Source organism: Fulmarus glacialis, unplaced genomic scaffold (genome assembly GCF_000690835.1).
Source record: "Fulmarus glacialis isolate BGI_N327 unplaced genomic scaffold, ASM69083v1 scaffold15954, whole genome shotgun sequence".
NCBI classification, from domain to species: Eukaryota; Metazoa; Chordata; class Aves; order Procellariiformes; family Procellariidae; genus Fulmarus; species Fulmarus glacialis.
The window spans coordinates 21,513-34,011 of record NW_009206421.1 but is presented as its reverse complement, the minus strand read 5'-3'; the positions used below and the strand labels follow the sequence as shown (position 1 = coordinate 34,011).

At 52.8% G+C, this 12,499-nt stretch overlaps 1 protein-coding gene across 1 annotated transcript; it reads right to left on the bottom strand.

Annotated features, from left to right (window-relative positions):
- Positions 1–259: 259 nt before the first annotated feature.
- Positions 260–12,265, bottom strand: LOC104075298 (microsomal triglyceride transfer protein large subunit-like). The gene is made up of 19 exons (XM_009575745.1): positions 12,199–12,265; positions 10,953–11,134; positions 10,614–10,757; positions 9,996–10,103; positions 9,239–9,355; positions 7,456–7,595; positions 7,079–7,157; positions 6,978–7,043; positions 6,154–6,311; positions 5,425–5,590; positions 4,864–4,971; positions 4,524–4,736; positions 4,179–4,393; positions 3,462–3,559; positions 2,255–2,376; positions 1,586–1,813; positions 1,161–1,285; positions 702–872; positions 260–407 (listed from the first exon to the last, which is right to left on the bottom strand). Exons 1-19 carry the CDS (start codon positions 12,263–12,265, stop codon positions 260–262), a joined length of 2,655 nt encoding a protein of 884 aa, XP_009574040.1.
- Between the last annotated feature and the right edge of the window lie 234 nt (positions 12,266–12,499).

Here is a 12,499-nt window from a genome sequence, read left to right as displayed (position 1 = left end):
AAGAGTTCAGAAGGGGGAAGTCTCAGCCCTTGGGGTGGGGAGGGCAGGCTTGGCTCCTCCAGCCCCAAGCAAGAGGTGCCTCTGGCTGTCCTGCAGCAGTTCCTCTTGTGGTCTCTTCTGATGCCCTTAGTGCAGCATTTTTCTTATTAAAAGGTGGTTGTGGAGGAGTTGGGCAGAGCCCTTGACAGCTCACATCAGCTTTGCAGAGAACTGGGGTGTGTGGCAGGCAGTTATCCAGTCCCAAAGTGCTCTGACTCCCCTATTCTTCTTCCGCGGTCAGCAGGAGGTTGCAGACCTTGGAGTTGGCCCGGTGCAAGGCAAACTCCCGCCCGGGCACGGTGCCCTGCCTGCCTTTTCGAACAGTGCTGCTCTGGCTCCCGGCAGACGTGGAAACTGTGAAGATTTCTCTGTGGGACAAGGTGACAGCAAGATGGTAAGGAGGCTGTGGTGGTGGTGGACCTCATCCTCCTCCCAGACCAGCATATTGCACCACTTGCAGGGCTTCTCCTGATGGTCTAGGCATGGCACTTCTACCCCCGTCACCATGAACTTGTGGTGTCCTTTGCACCCTCCCTACTGGCTTTGACCCACCCTGCTCAATAAGTGCACAAACATTAATTCCCTCCTTTCCCCAAGAAGTCCTCCTCTATCTCAAGCACTTCATGATGTTTCTACAGTATCTGGCCATAACCAGAGCTTACCTGTATGGGACCTGCTCCTCTCTCAGCTGCAGGCACATGAGCACCGGGCTGCTGGAAAACCTCAGGATGGTGTCAAACTGGATTGAGGTCTCCACCTCTGTCTGGCTTCTCAGGGTGGCTTGGAGGAAAGGGGCATCTAGTTCTGCCTGGAAATCAATGGCGAGACTTCCCCTGCGAGAGGGAAACACGTGGGTCCGGTCACCAAGCAACAGCCCTGTGCTGGGCACCATGGACTGGCACCAAACAACCCCATAAGCATCTTAAGTTTAGGTCTGGCCATGGGAAAGGAGTGTGTAACCAATGCCCTATCCAACGTGTCCACCAGGCAGGGCTGGACCCAGCAGGAGAAGAGCAGGGGGCTATGGAAAGTCAGCCTAAGGTGGAGCATCCCTCGTGCTGGGTGCTAAGCCCCCCAAGTACCCCGCATCCCCAGAGCCAAGCGGTTTCCCACCCGCTGACCTCGTGTTGATGCTGGTTTTCAGTTCCTGCTCCCAAATGCTCACGTCCATGTCGGCTGAAATGTCAAGCCCCAGCCCGCCCTGGAGTTTGATGGCCACTTGGAGGCCGGACTGTAGAGGAATGACCTGGGAGAGGGAGAAGGCAGAACTTGCTGTGATCGGACACCTCTCTTGGCCGAGGCGGCTGATACTGGCAGTGATGCATGGCTGCTGGGCTTTCATGGGAGGAACTCAAGCCATGTGTGTCCCATGGCAGAGCCGAGCCATCCCGCTGTTTTACCAACCCCAAGAGACCTCTGGCACTGTCACCTTGCTCTTAGATGTGTATCCACAGTGAGTAACATACCCTAAAATCCACTGGCCTATCCTATGGGATTCACTAGGATTTGGCGTGGAGGCAGGCCACCTCCCCCTCCCATCCAGTACCTGGTGATGGTCCATCAGCAGGAGGTTCCCTTTGACCACGCTTGTGGGTTCTCCGCTGCTTAACAGGACCTTGGCCATTAAGTCTGTATATCCCTGGAAGAAGACTATCGGCCGCAACTGAACATCGAAGAAGATGGCAGACATCCCGGCCGTGAGCTCTGGCTCCTCTTCCCCTTCTAAGACATTTTCTCCCAGCATGGACTCCATCCCTTGTGCTTCAATAGTGACCTAAAACACAGAAGCAGAGACATGCGCGCTGCACGGAGCAAAGCTGGAGAGTCCGTTTCATGCCCCGCAACGCTATTTGAGTGGCTATACTTGTCCAACCCTTGGATAAGCACCCTTTGAAGCAGGAGGGTAGCGATGGAGTGGGCTGGATGGGGCATCCAACCTATTCCTGAGCACCGTGCAGCAGTGGTGTCACATCCCCTGCTTTTTTGGGGGGGGGGGCAGGGGACTCCCTTCTCCAGAGCAGGTCAGTCTGGCTTCACATCGGTGATTGGGGGGATGCATTTATGTATTTCTCATATGGGGCACACCAAGCGCAGAGGTGAGGTCAAGCACCATAAGGAGGTTAAGAGGGGACACAGATGGGGCAGTGTCACCACTGGGTTAGTGCTGCCACCCCCTCCACGTACGTGCCCCGCAGCCGCTCTCCCGGCAGCACACCTGAGCAGCGCGAAGCCGGCGGCCACGGCTGAGCAACGAGAAGTCAGAGACGCTCTTTCTCAGGAGTCCACCCTCCAAAAACAGCAGGTCCAGCCCAAAGGTGGAAAGCAGGTCCTGGGTGACTGAAAGGCAGAGAGACGCCCGTAAGCATCCCCGGGCAGTGCCTGGCACATCTCTTTTTGCAAATGAGTCCCTGAATGGTGGTGAATCATAAATGCTCTGAAAGCAGCAGCTGGGGATGAAGGCTCACAAGAAAATAAAGAGCCCGTAGGTAGGATGTGCAAGGCTGGGATCCCTGCAAGCATGTCCCCTGTGCCCAGTGACACCAAGTCAGCGCTCAGCAGGACAGGGTGGTTTTTTAAAAGAGCTCTTCCAGATTGATTGCAGGAATTAGGAGGTCACTGGGTACGTCTAAAAGCAGGATCCTGAGAGCTCCTTGGTAATTTGCAAGCCTTCTCAATAGATTGTACGGCTAGTCCTGCAGAGCTGCCCCATCTGTGGTCAGGGCGGCTGACCTGCACAGATCTCATATGTTAGCCATTAAATATCTGATAAAGCTAAATGATTCAGAGGGGAAAGCTTCTCTGCAGAATCTCCTTCCATTCTTGCAATAATCAAAGGATTTAGCATTGTAATTTTTTCTTCCAGGTGTTGGCTATTTTGCCTCCACCTACCCCTTACAAGGCTAGACTGAGATAATTTGAAAGGGGACAGAAACGAGAGCCGAGGGGCGAAGATTTAAACAGGTATTTAGCAAGTGTCAATTGTTGCACTGTCTCTGAAGTTTGATGATTTTTATCTCAGTACAAGGATTCTCCTCTTTGAGTTGCATTTTAAAAATACCTAAGGAACTGAGGAATAGAGCTAAATATCTCGACTTATCAGGAAAAGCATAGAAACCATTAGTTTCACCTCCAGCTGAAGTTCCTCTTTCAAATTAGCAGGATTTGGGAAAAGTATGTAGCACAGCCCAACCCTCCTGCTGTAGAAAGCCAGATGGCTGCAGGGGTGTCAGAGGCACATACATCTCAGGTGATGGCAACCAGCCAGCCTCAGCTGGTGCTGGGGGACATGCTCAGAAACCTCACACTGAGATTTTGGGGCGTTTCTATAAAGCCAAGGCCTTTTCTGAAAGCTGCCTTTCCCCACCAGCCCCTCCTTTAGCCATTTGAGGGGACCATGGGATGAGTGTCCTCCCTGGTGTCACCTGTCAGAGGTCCTGAGAAAGAAGAGGAGATGCCAGCTTTCGAGAAGAAGTTGTAATTATTTATCCGTGGGTCTCTCATGATGTCTTTCATTATTTTCCTGGAAGCAAGAGGGAAAGGGTATGTCAGCACCGGGAAGGAAGGAAGGGAAAACGTCAGTGGCCATTACAGAAGGCTGTACAAAGAAGGAAATATAAATTTCAAAACTATTTCTCTCAGTTGCCCAGAGAAATGTGAGCAAAAAAAGGAAATGAACAGACGTGGGCTACCCTGGAATTTCCCTCTCCTCTGCTTTATTATGATAAACCTGTCAGATGTTTTTGTGCAGCTTTTGCTTAGCTCTGAAAAATGTTAGTGCTTGGGTCGTTTCGTGCAGATAGGGAGATTAATGCAGTTACAAATTGTGCGCTGCCCTGCCAGCCGGAGCGTTGGCCTCCAAGGACTCTGCCGAAGCCACGAGCCTGGGTCCGGCTGCTGTGGGGCAGGACGAGGAGGGACGCAGGGTTTCGGCTGGCTGGGCATCATCTGCATTAGCAGCCCTGCTATTTTCTTTCTCCTGCAGCTGGGAATTACCAGGCAATTCCAAGAAGCGATGCTAGCACGCGCGCTTATCCAGCTTTAAAGGCATGGTGGGTCAAAAGCCACAGCTGGAGTGTGGAGAAGGAAAAATAGCGATGTAGAACTAGGGGGGAAAACGCAACCTTCCCCTCCAGACCCACCTTGCCGGGTGGTGGTCGGCACGCAGGCTGTTCTGGACCTTCAGCAGCAGAAATGTCGCCATCTCTGTCTCCAGCTCATTGGCAGCCAGCAGGATGTTGATGACATCCATGGGCGAGGGCTCGTTATCTAGGAGGATTTCTGCAGCAGCCAGGCGACATGTTTTCTCGTAGCTTTTCCTTTTCTCATGGAAAATCCTCCTCATTGCTCGTTTCACCTGATGCGAGAAGGCAATTAAAATGGTGCTGTTAAGGTGGTGGTGTGCAAATGGTGGCTCCCTTTGCACCCCGATGGCTTGGCTTTGAATGGGAAGAGGAGCACCAAGCCTCGGCAGCTTTGTTTCGTACCTTGCTGGAGATGTGCCGAGCGGGGAATTGCCGCAGGGCAGAGATGGCTGCAGCGGCGACGGCGGCGGGACCCTCCTCGGCGTGGTCCAAGAGGGTGGGGATGGTTTCGGGGAGCGCCGTGTTCCCCAGGGCCAGCAGGTAAATGACCACCTCGGATTCCTCTTTGGCACCTCTTAGCCCCCTGAGGATGGTTTCCACCGCACGCTCCACCTCCTGCTCAGGGTTTGCAGGAGGGCAGAAGAAAAGGAGAGTGAGGTGAGGGACAGGAGACCTTCTGAGCACTCCGGGAGGAGAAGGGGGGTCCTTAAAAGCCAAGTATGAGGGTTTGCAGAGGACCCACCTGCAGCCCACACAGCTTCTGCTGGCAAAGCTTGCCGAGCAGAGAGCCCATGGCAATTATCCCCGTCTCCTGGACCTCGGGGGCCAGCTGCTTCCCATCCAGCTTGTCCTGGGCACCAGGAAAGGGGTATTGGGAAGCAGGGAAAAAGAAACGGGGAAAAGAGAGAGAGGAGGAGTATGTTTTACCTCTTATCTCAAAACGTTTACCAAAAAAGTAAGGAAGAACTAGTTCTTGCCTGCCTTGAAGAAGGCAATGCATGGTTTAATTGGATAAAATGCTGATTTTTCACAGTGGCTTTTAATTAAGCTTTTATTATCTGTAATGCATTGATATAAAGCACTTTCTGCTGAATGCTTTTTCTCCCAGGAGCATCTACTCCCATCGCCACTGTCCCATTAAAAGCACATAAAATAATCCCATAAGCAGGAAGATATATTTCTATAGAAACATATTTTCTTTTTTCAGGAAAACATGCTTGCTGTTCCCTCCTGCCTGAAATGGGGTGAGGATCCATCCCAGACTCAGGACCCCCAGGGAGGGAGAAAAAATGTCCGTACTTACCAACACCAGTCGGAGAAGCTCTCCTGATGGCCGGGGAGAGAAAGCTGCTGCGTAGAGAAACTTCTCCAGCAGGGACTTGGGCTCCTTGCTGAAATCCAGAAAGTCCGAGAGAGCTGCCAAGGATGCCACCGACTGTGCGGCCACCGCCGCCTCCACGACGAAGGGGCTGGAGCAAGAAGAGGGAGGTCATCAGTGGCACGACCCACCGATAGAGCTGGAGAAGAAACAAGGTGCCCTGTGCAGCTCCTCAACCCCCTTTCTCTTCTCCATGCTTTCTTCTTGCTTTAAAACTCATGGGAGCTTCAGTTCATGGGTTAAAAAAAAACTAGCAGGTTGGCTCTTGCTCTGAACTCGCCCACATCTATGTATTTCATTGCAGAGAGGAGCCCAGCCCCGGCGCCCACACTGACAAGGGATGGATGCTACGGTCACGGGTGGATGATCTGTAAATAACAGACCTCCAACGATATTTGCAGAAAGCCTTGCTGGAGCATTCGCCCCGCTCCAAAGCCAGCAAAAAAAAAGAAGCCATGCGGTGTTTGTACAGAACAGGCATTAAGAAAAAACAGAGTATGTTTGCATTAGTCGGGACAACTGCCTGGACCACAGGTATGGTGTATGGACCAGCACCCAAAGATCCTAGTTGCCAGGGCCAGGAATGACCCTCCATGCCAGGACTCTATGTGCACAGAAAGCCAATTTTGGCAAGATAGCTCCTGGGAGTCTCACAGCATCCCCTCGGGCGCTCTCCTCAGCAGCTGCAGAACATCTCTCTTCTTGGCGCTGCGCAGCATCTGGATGAACCTCTGGAACTGCCATGTGGTCATCGCCTTCAAGGTGTCCATTTTGACTCTCTGGCTGTCAAAAGCCTTCAGGTAGGCTCTCAGCTGCAAAGATGAGGCTTGTTAGGTGGAATTTATCCTGAATCATGGGATAACGTTTATACTCAGGAAATATTTAGGAGTGGGAGGGGCCCATGGGGGTCATGCAATTACCTGCAGGCATCTACTGCAGCCTCCCACCCCCACCGCTGAGGACTCGTGCTGAAGCCCAAACGCCCCAATTTGGGGTATGTGCCAGGAAAAGAGCAGGAGAAACTGCGAGCATCACTGGTGCCTGAAAGTCATTGCAATGCTAGATTTCCTAGGTGAAACAGCCTGGAGGACGTGAGGAGGCAGAAATAACCCCTCCTTTGTCCTTGCTGGCCTGACCTGTGGTGGAAATGTTTCCTGACCTCAGACCTGTGATGAGTTTAACCCAACTGGATGTGCCAGGTTACTTCTCCCATCACAGAAACGCAGCTATGTCTGGGGCGACAGAGAGGTCCTTCCACCACGGGTAGCAACGTTAGACACTATTTAGGAGAGGTAACAAGTCAGGCTGCTGCTCTACAGCGCTCCTGGGGCCGTATCCTGTCTCGAGAGCGGCAACCAGCCCCTCCAAATGCACCACTGTGGTTTAACCCCAAATCCTAGAGTCTTCTCTTGCCCGCCCAGGCGCCCGACTTGGGGGAGAGCACGTGGCGAGTTTTGGGGGTGGGTAACGTCACTGACCGATGGGCAGTGGGTGCAGACCCTCCTGAAGGGCAGGCTGGCCATGCCCAGGGGCTGGGGCCGACCCTCCCTGGCAGCCACCACGTTTTTCCCTCCGTGGCAGCCAGCACGTCCTCGAGGCTTCCTCCGGCCACCTCTGCCGGGCCGGGTATCGGAGGAGACGCTAGCTGGAGCTGCTGCCTGTGGAGGGAGAAGAAGCCATCGGGAAGCGCTTCATCATTTACACCCTCCGTGGCTCAGAGGCTGGTTGGGTTCATGCAGGTTTGGAGAAGGAGGAGGTGGGGGGGAAGCTGTCAAATGGTGGCTGGGGTTCCCTCCGTGCCATGCCCAGCTGCTGCACCCTGTCCTCCTTGCTGCCTGCACCAGGCTGTGCCAGGCGAGCTGGCGGGAGAGCAGCGAGCACTTTAACTCCAACAGATGCACCTTCATCCCATGCCAGGCTGCCCAGTTCGGGCAGTGGTATGGGGACATCGCTCACCTTGAACTTATTTTGATGCCAGTGGTGGACCTCAGGGCTGGAGACACCACGTGGCTTTCCTCTGCCTGCACCGACTGGAGGAGGTTGTCTTTCACCATGTACTGGCTTTTGCTGGTGGGCTGCCACTCGACTCCAAAAATCTTGAAAAAGGAAAAGCAAGGAGAAAAAATGCAACCTTTTCCCTCTTCCCCTCTCCCCAGGAGATTTCCCTCCTCTATTAGCAGCAAAAGAGCTTTCCAGTCCACAAAGTCACCTGCAAAATGTAGGAAAGGAAAATCCAGAAGAGCCCAACCTCTTCCCACGTGTGGGAGAAGGCAGCAGCAGGCGAGGACTACGGCGAGGGGATGCTCTCGCCCGTGGCTGATGTGGGAAGACAGACTGGTGACACCATGGTGGTCCTTCCCTGCACCTACAAGGTTGGTGTCACCTTGGCTCAGAAGAAAAGGGCAGCAGAGGGAGCAGGGGATGCTCCCGCCCGGTGTGGGTGATGCCTGGAGACTGCAAACTGGAAATAAATACCTCCCAAAGCACTGCCCTTCCTTCAGGTCCATTCAACAGCGCTAGCTCCATAGCTGCCCCAACGCAGTAGGGAAGAGGTATGGCCCTCAACGCCAAAATCCTCCTCACACTGACAAGCATCAGCAAGGACATTCTCCAAGGGACAGAGAAAGCTAAGCAACAGCAATTTCCCCCGAGCTCATGCCAAAAAATGCTCGGCTTCCTCGCTGCGCTGCGTGGTGACCTTGGGGAATCTCTCTGGCTTTCTTCCTTCTGAAAGAAGCGATGCACTTGCTGGACTTTACCTCTCCTCGTCTCCCCGCCCCAGCGAGGGGAGCGCTGGTCACACCAGGAGATGTTATCGGAGCAGCTGGGCTTGCGCGTGGCAGGTCTTGGGGAAGGGGAAGAGCTGAACCACGTGCAAGCCGTGGTTTTTGACAGCAAATGGCAGAGCAATAATAATAATCCCTACTTTAATAGAGAGTTTTTCATCCATAGGCTTTGCCTTTTACAGAGCTGGGCAGCATCGTTATTTTGCTGTCACAGTTACAGATCCAGGCAAGATCCAGAGAGCTGCCCTAGTCCAGACGGCAGGCTTGGGGGAAAATCTTATTGCCAAAAATGTGCTACGCAGGGTTTGTTCCTTTCTTGGGTAAGTTTGCCGTGATTAATACCCCAGAAAGCTTTTATTATAAGAACGCTCGGAGTTTGACTGCCAGGTGTCGAGACCCCTGCTGAAGCCCATGGGTTCTCTGTGCAGTGGTGTCCATTTTTATATAGAATTCAGTAGAATTTATATATTTAAAAAACTTAATTTTAACCATGGCAGGTATAACTGCATTAAGACCCACAGAGTTTCATCTATTTATGTCAGAGCTGAACACGGGCTACTGCTTTAAACGAAACGAGCGGCGGTCTTTGGTCCTGTCCCCTGTCAACCTAATCCCCAGTCCGATGAGTCTGAGATCTAGAAAACATTTCTGTATCTCCACCTTCCCAAGCAGGATTAGCTGACAGGTCAGAAGTGATAACAAGGATAGGGATGGGATGATCCAGGACATCTTTTCTGCTCCTACACACCACCAAACCATATGGTCCTCCTGAGGTATGTCGGTGCATCCCACTTTGGGTATGGGTCTAAGAGCTGAGCCCCATCCCAGGCTGGTGCAGAAGGCTGAAGCCAGCTGGGAGTGGGACTCACAGCCCACCTGTAGGAAGATTTTGGGGACAACCCTGATCTACTTGATGTAAGTTGAGCCCAGCACCGTGAGAGCAATGGACTTGCTTTATTTACGGAGGTGAATCCGGACTTCGGCTTTGCGCAGCTGAGAAGATCTTTTGTCTTCGTGACGGAATGGTTGGACACGGCGTACGTGACTTGGCAGCTCCCGGAGACGTCCTCCTGAAAAACAAATGTAAGTGACCATGGTTAAGGGTGATTGGCTTTGATCGAGCCTGAATAAAATGATCTGCGTAGAGGACAGGCACAAATAGAAAAATCATCAAAAAGCTAGAAACTGGGCCGTGTTTGGGGGTGTTGGATAGCTCCAAGTCCATGTGGGCAGGAAATTTGCTTTTGCAAATTCAGGCTAACACCAGCAGCAGCACCTTTGTGCCTGCATTTTGGGTTTTTGAAGTTGTTTCACGTTGTTCGCAGGTCACTAGAGCATCGGTTGAGCTCTGGAGGGAGGGATTTCCCTGCCATTTGCCAGCTGTTGGCTGGGCTGGGCAAAGCAAATCCCGCAGAAATTCTTGTAGAGTTTTTTCTTGACTTTTCCTACTGCCCAGGGAAAGGGGATGATTTTGTAAGCGTGCCCATTGCTGAAAATCATCTACAGATTATTTTATTTTAAATCTTCTGTCTTTCCAATAGTCATCCTCGCTCACAGCCCAGGGGCAGCTGGATCAGCAAAGCCCGTGATGTTTTTCCTGAATTTTGGCTCTGTTGAAGCACCTGGGCTGGTTGTGCTTCGGGGCCGGCTCTCTTGTTGCGGCATGGTCCCTGGCTTTCGGGCAGGATCTGGCCCCGGCTCCGCACCTACCTCCACTGCGGTGCCAGCGTGGGGCTGGAGCTGGAGCAGACTGACGACGCCTCGCTTCAGGTTTGAAATCAGGATGCTTTCTGCTTCGTCCCCGTAGAAGGCTTTGACCTGGGAGGGCAAGAGGTGGTGTCTGCCTGCGGGGATGGCTCTGGGGGCCCTGCGGGCTCCCTGCTGCCTTCCCTGCTGAAGGGCGTCTCCCCTGCAACCTAAGCAACACCCTGTAGATACCCGAAGATTTTTCAGAAGGAGGACCGTATCCCTCAATAGCACGGGCTTTGTGGATGCATGCCCACAAATTTTCCCTTTTTTTTCCCTCCCGGGATGGTTTTCCCAAGCCTTAAAGGAGAAGGTCAGAAAGGAACTCACATCCCACAGTTAGGACCGAGGCCCTTTTCACATGGGATGCTGCAGCTCCAGCTGAGCCTGCAGCCCCTCTGGAGGATGGAGCTGCATCTAGGGTCACACCGGACCCTGCGGGAGACCTGCATTTGCCACCCTGTCCGGTTCCTTGTGCTCTGATATGAAATCAGAGGTGGAGCAGGAGTTCATACGGGCTTTGTAGCCAGGAAAATTTGGGATGCAGGGGGCATGAGCAAGCCCAGGAGGTGTCCAGCTGACCTTCCCGCTGCTCCAGGAGATGAACACCGGCTGCTGGAGCTCTGCCCGCGCCTCCTGGCTGAGTGCAATCTCTGCAGGGGGACCTCTGGTGCCATCCTGGCTCCTTTCCTCTTCTGGCTTGTGTTGGGCTTTCAGGTCGTGGATCTATGACAGCAGAAGATGGCAGAAAGCAGTCACCAAGCATGTCTGCTCTAAAGTTGCTATGCGTTTTACCCGCAAGCAATGGCCTCTTGGTCAGAGAGGTCATTTTTCAGATGGCTTGGGCTAGAAAGGGAAGGGGCTAAAGAAAGACACTCCAGGAGGAGTACCTAGCTGCAGTGGCTTCACCACCTCACGCACCTGCACCTGGAGCAACTCTTCCCCGCCTCGGTCCCTCCAGAGCCGGCGCAGCTGGACCAACGCCTCAGCCCGCAGCCAGGCTCCCCGCGGGGCCGGAGTGGATGCGTGGTCCAGCTGGACATCCAGGGTGTAGCGGTACTGATACAGGGTCCCGGGCTGGAAAGAAAGCGGCTGCAAATCCCCTAAGGAAAGACGCAAATGTTGAGGGTACGTGGTCGCAGACCTCAGTCCCTCCACTCGCTGCAGCCAGCATCCTCCATCCTAGAGAGGACCTGGACTGGCAGGGATGTTTGCGACCTGGGGAGGTTTTAATGGGAAATTTGGATATCGGATCCGCAGTTTGGATATTTGGGTGTTCTTGGAGTAACAGCTGATTCCTGCTTGCATTTCCAGTCCTGCCTTAGAAGTGATGGCCAGAGTGGGGACCCTCCTTGGGGACTTCAGGGCTTTTTGAAAGTGCCAGAGAAACACACTTTAAGCCTGAAGGAAAGTTTCCTGAGCGTGACCACGGACAGGAGGGATGTCTTGAAATGTCTTTTCAGCATTGTGCATTAACTGGGGCAACGTCAGTATTTTTATTTAGGGGAGAAGAGAGGCCATATTGTTCATATCGTGTGTTTCCCATCAGAACTGCCAATTCTTAATTAAATCACTGACTTTGTGATGGGGCAAAATGAAGTTGATTGGGCAGCTTTAGATCAAAACTCCCTGCTTTCACCTTATTTATCTAGAATTATTTGGACTTGCTTCTCTTGTTCATATACAAATATGATTGTAGGGGGGAGGGTTGCCTTTGCCATGACATAACCAGTCTAATCTATTTTCTAAAGTCATATCAAGTTCTCCTGCAAACCTGATGCTGGGCTTCTGAAATGTTTTATAGTTTTGCTACTTTTGTTGAAATGATAAATGAATCGATGGAAATCCAGCTGATTCCCTGGGGCTTTCCTCCGTGAGTCAGGCTGAAGAGTTTCTGTATTTCTGAACCACATGCAGTTTCAAAAGCCCCAGCTCTTTTTTTCCTCACCCCCCAGGGAGTACTTCCAAAAAATTTCCCCACCTTGGGATATGCTCAGACCGTTTGCAGTTGTGGCAATAACTCTTCCCTCCCCAGCTGAAGACCGGGGAGATGTGGCATTACGGCGAGCCCCGGGAGGCTCTTTGTGCACCGGGACGAGCATCCCACCTCTCTGGGTACCCGGACCCCACCGTGTCTCTGAACCCGAAGCAGCCCAAAGTCTCTTACCTTTTACTGTGCTCATGAAGGAAAAACAAAGCAGGCAAACGCATCCTGAAACCGCCTGCGGATTCATGGTGGGCCCTGGGAGCTGGGCGGGAGATGGGGAAAGAAGGGGGGTGGGAGAGGGACTATACAACAAAAGTGGGCAAGATTTGCAGCGTCAGGCGATGGGGCCTGACCTTCTCCCTATCCCCGCCTTACACACCCAAAGAAAAGCAAATAATTAAACCTTTGCACCAACCCCCAGCAGCCACGGAGGGTTTGGAAATCAGCTGAGGTTTGCCAAAGACCGGTGGGAGGGGAGGAA

Coding starts and splice junctions, on each gene's coding strand:
- LOC104075298 (XM_009575745.1), bottom strand. CDS start 12,265: ATGAATCCGCAGGCGGTTTCAGGATGCGTTTGCCTGCTTTGTTTTTCC. Junction 3,560..4,178: donor GCCGACCACCACCCGGCAAG/GTGGGTCTGGAG, acceptor TCTTGCTTCCAG/GAAAATAATGAAAGACATCA. Junction 1,814..2,254: donor GCCGGCTTCGCGCTGCTCAG/GTGTGCTGCCGG, acceptor TCTGTGTTTTAG/GTCACTATTGAAGCACAAGG.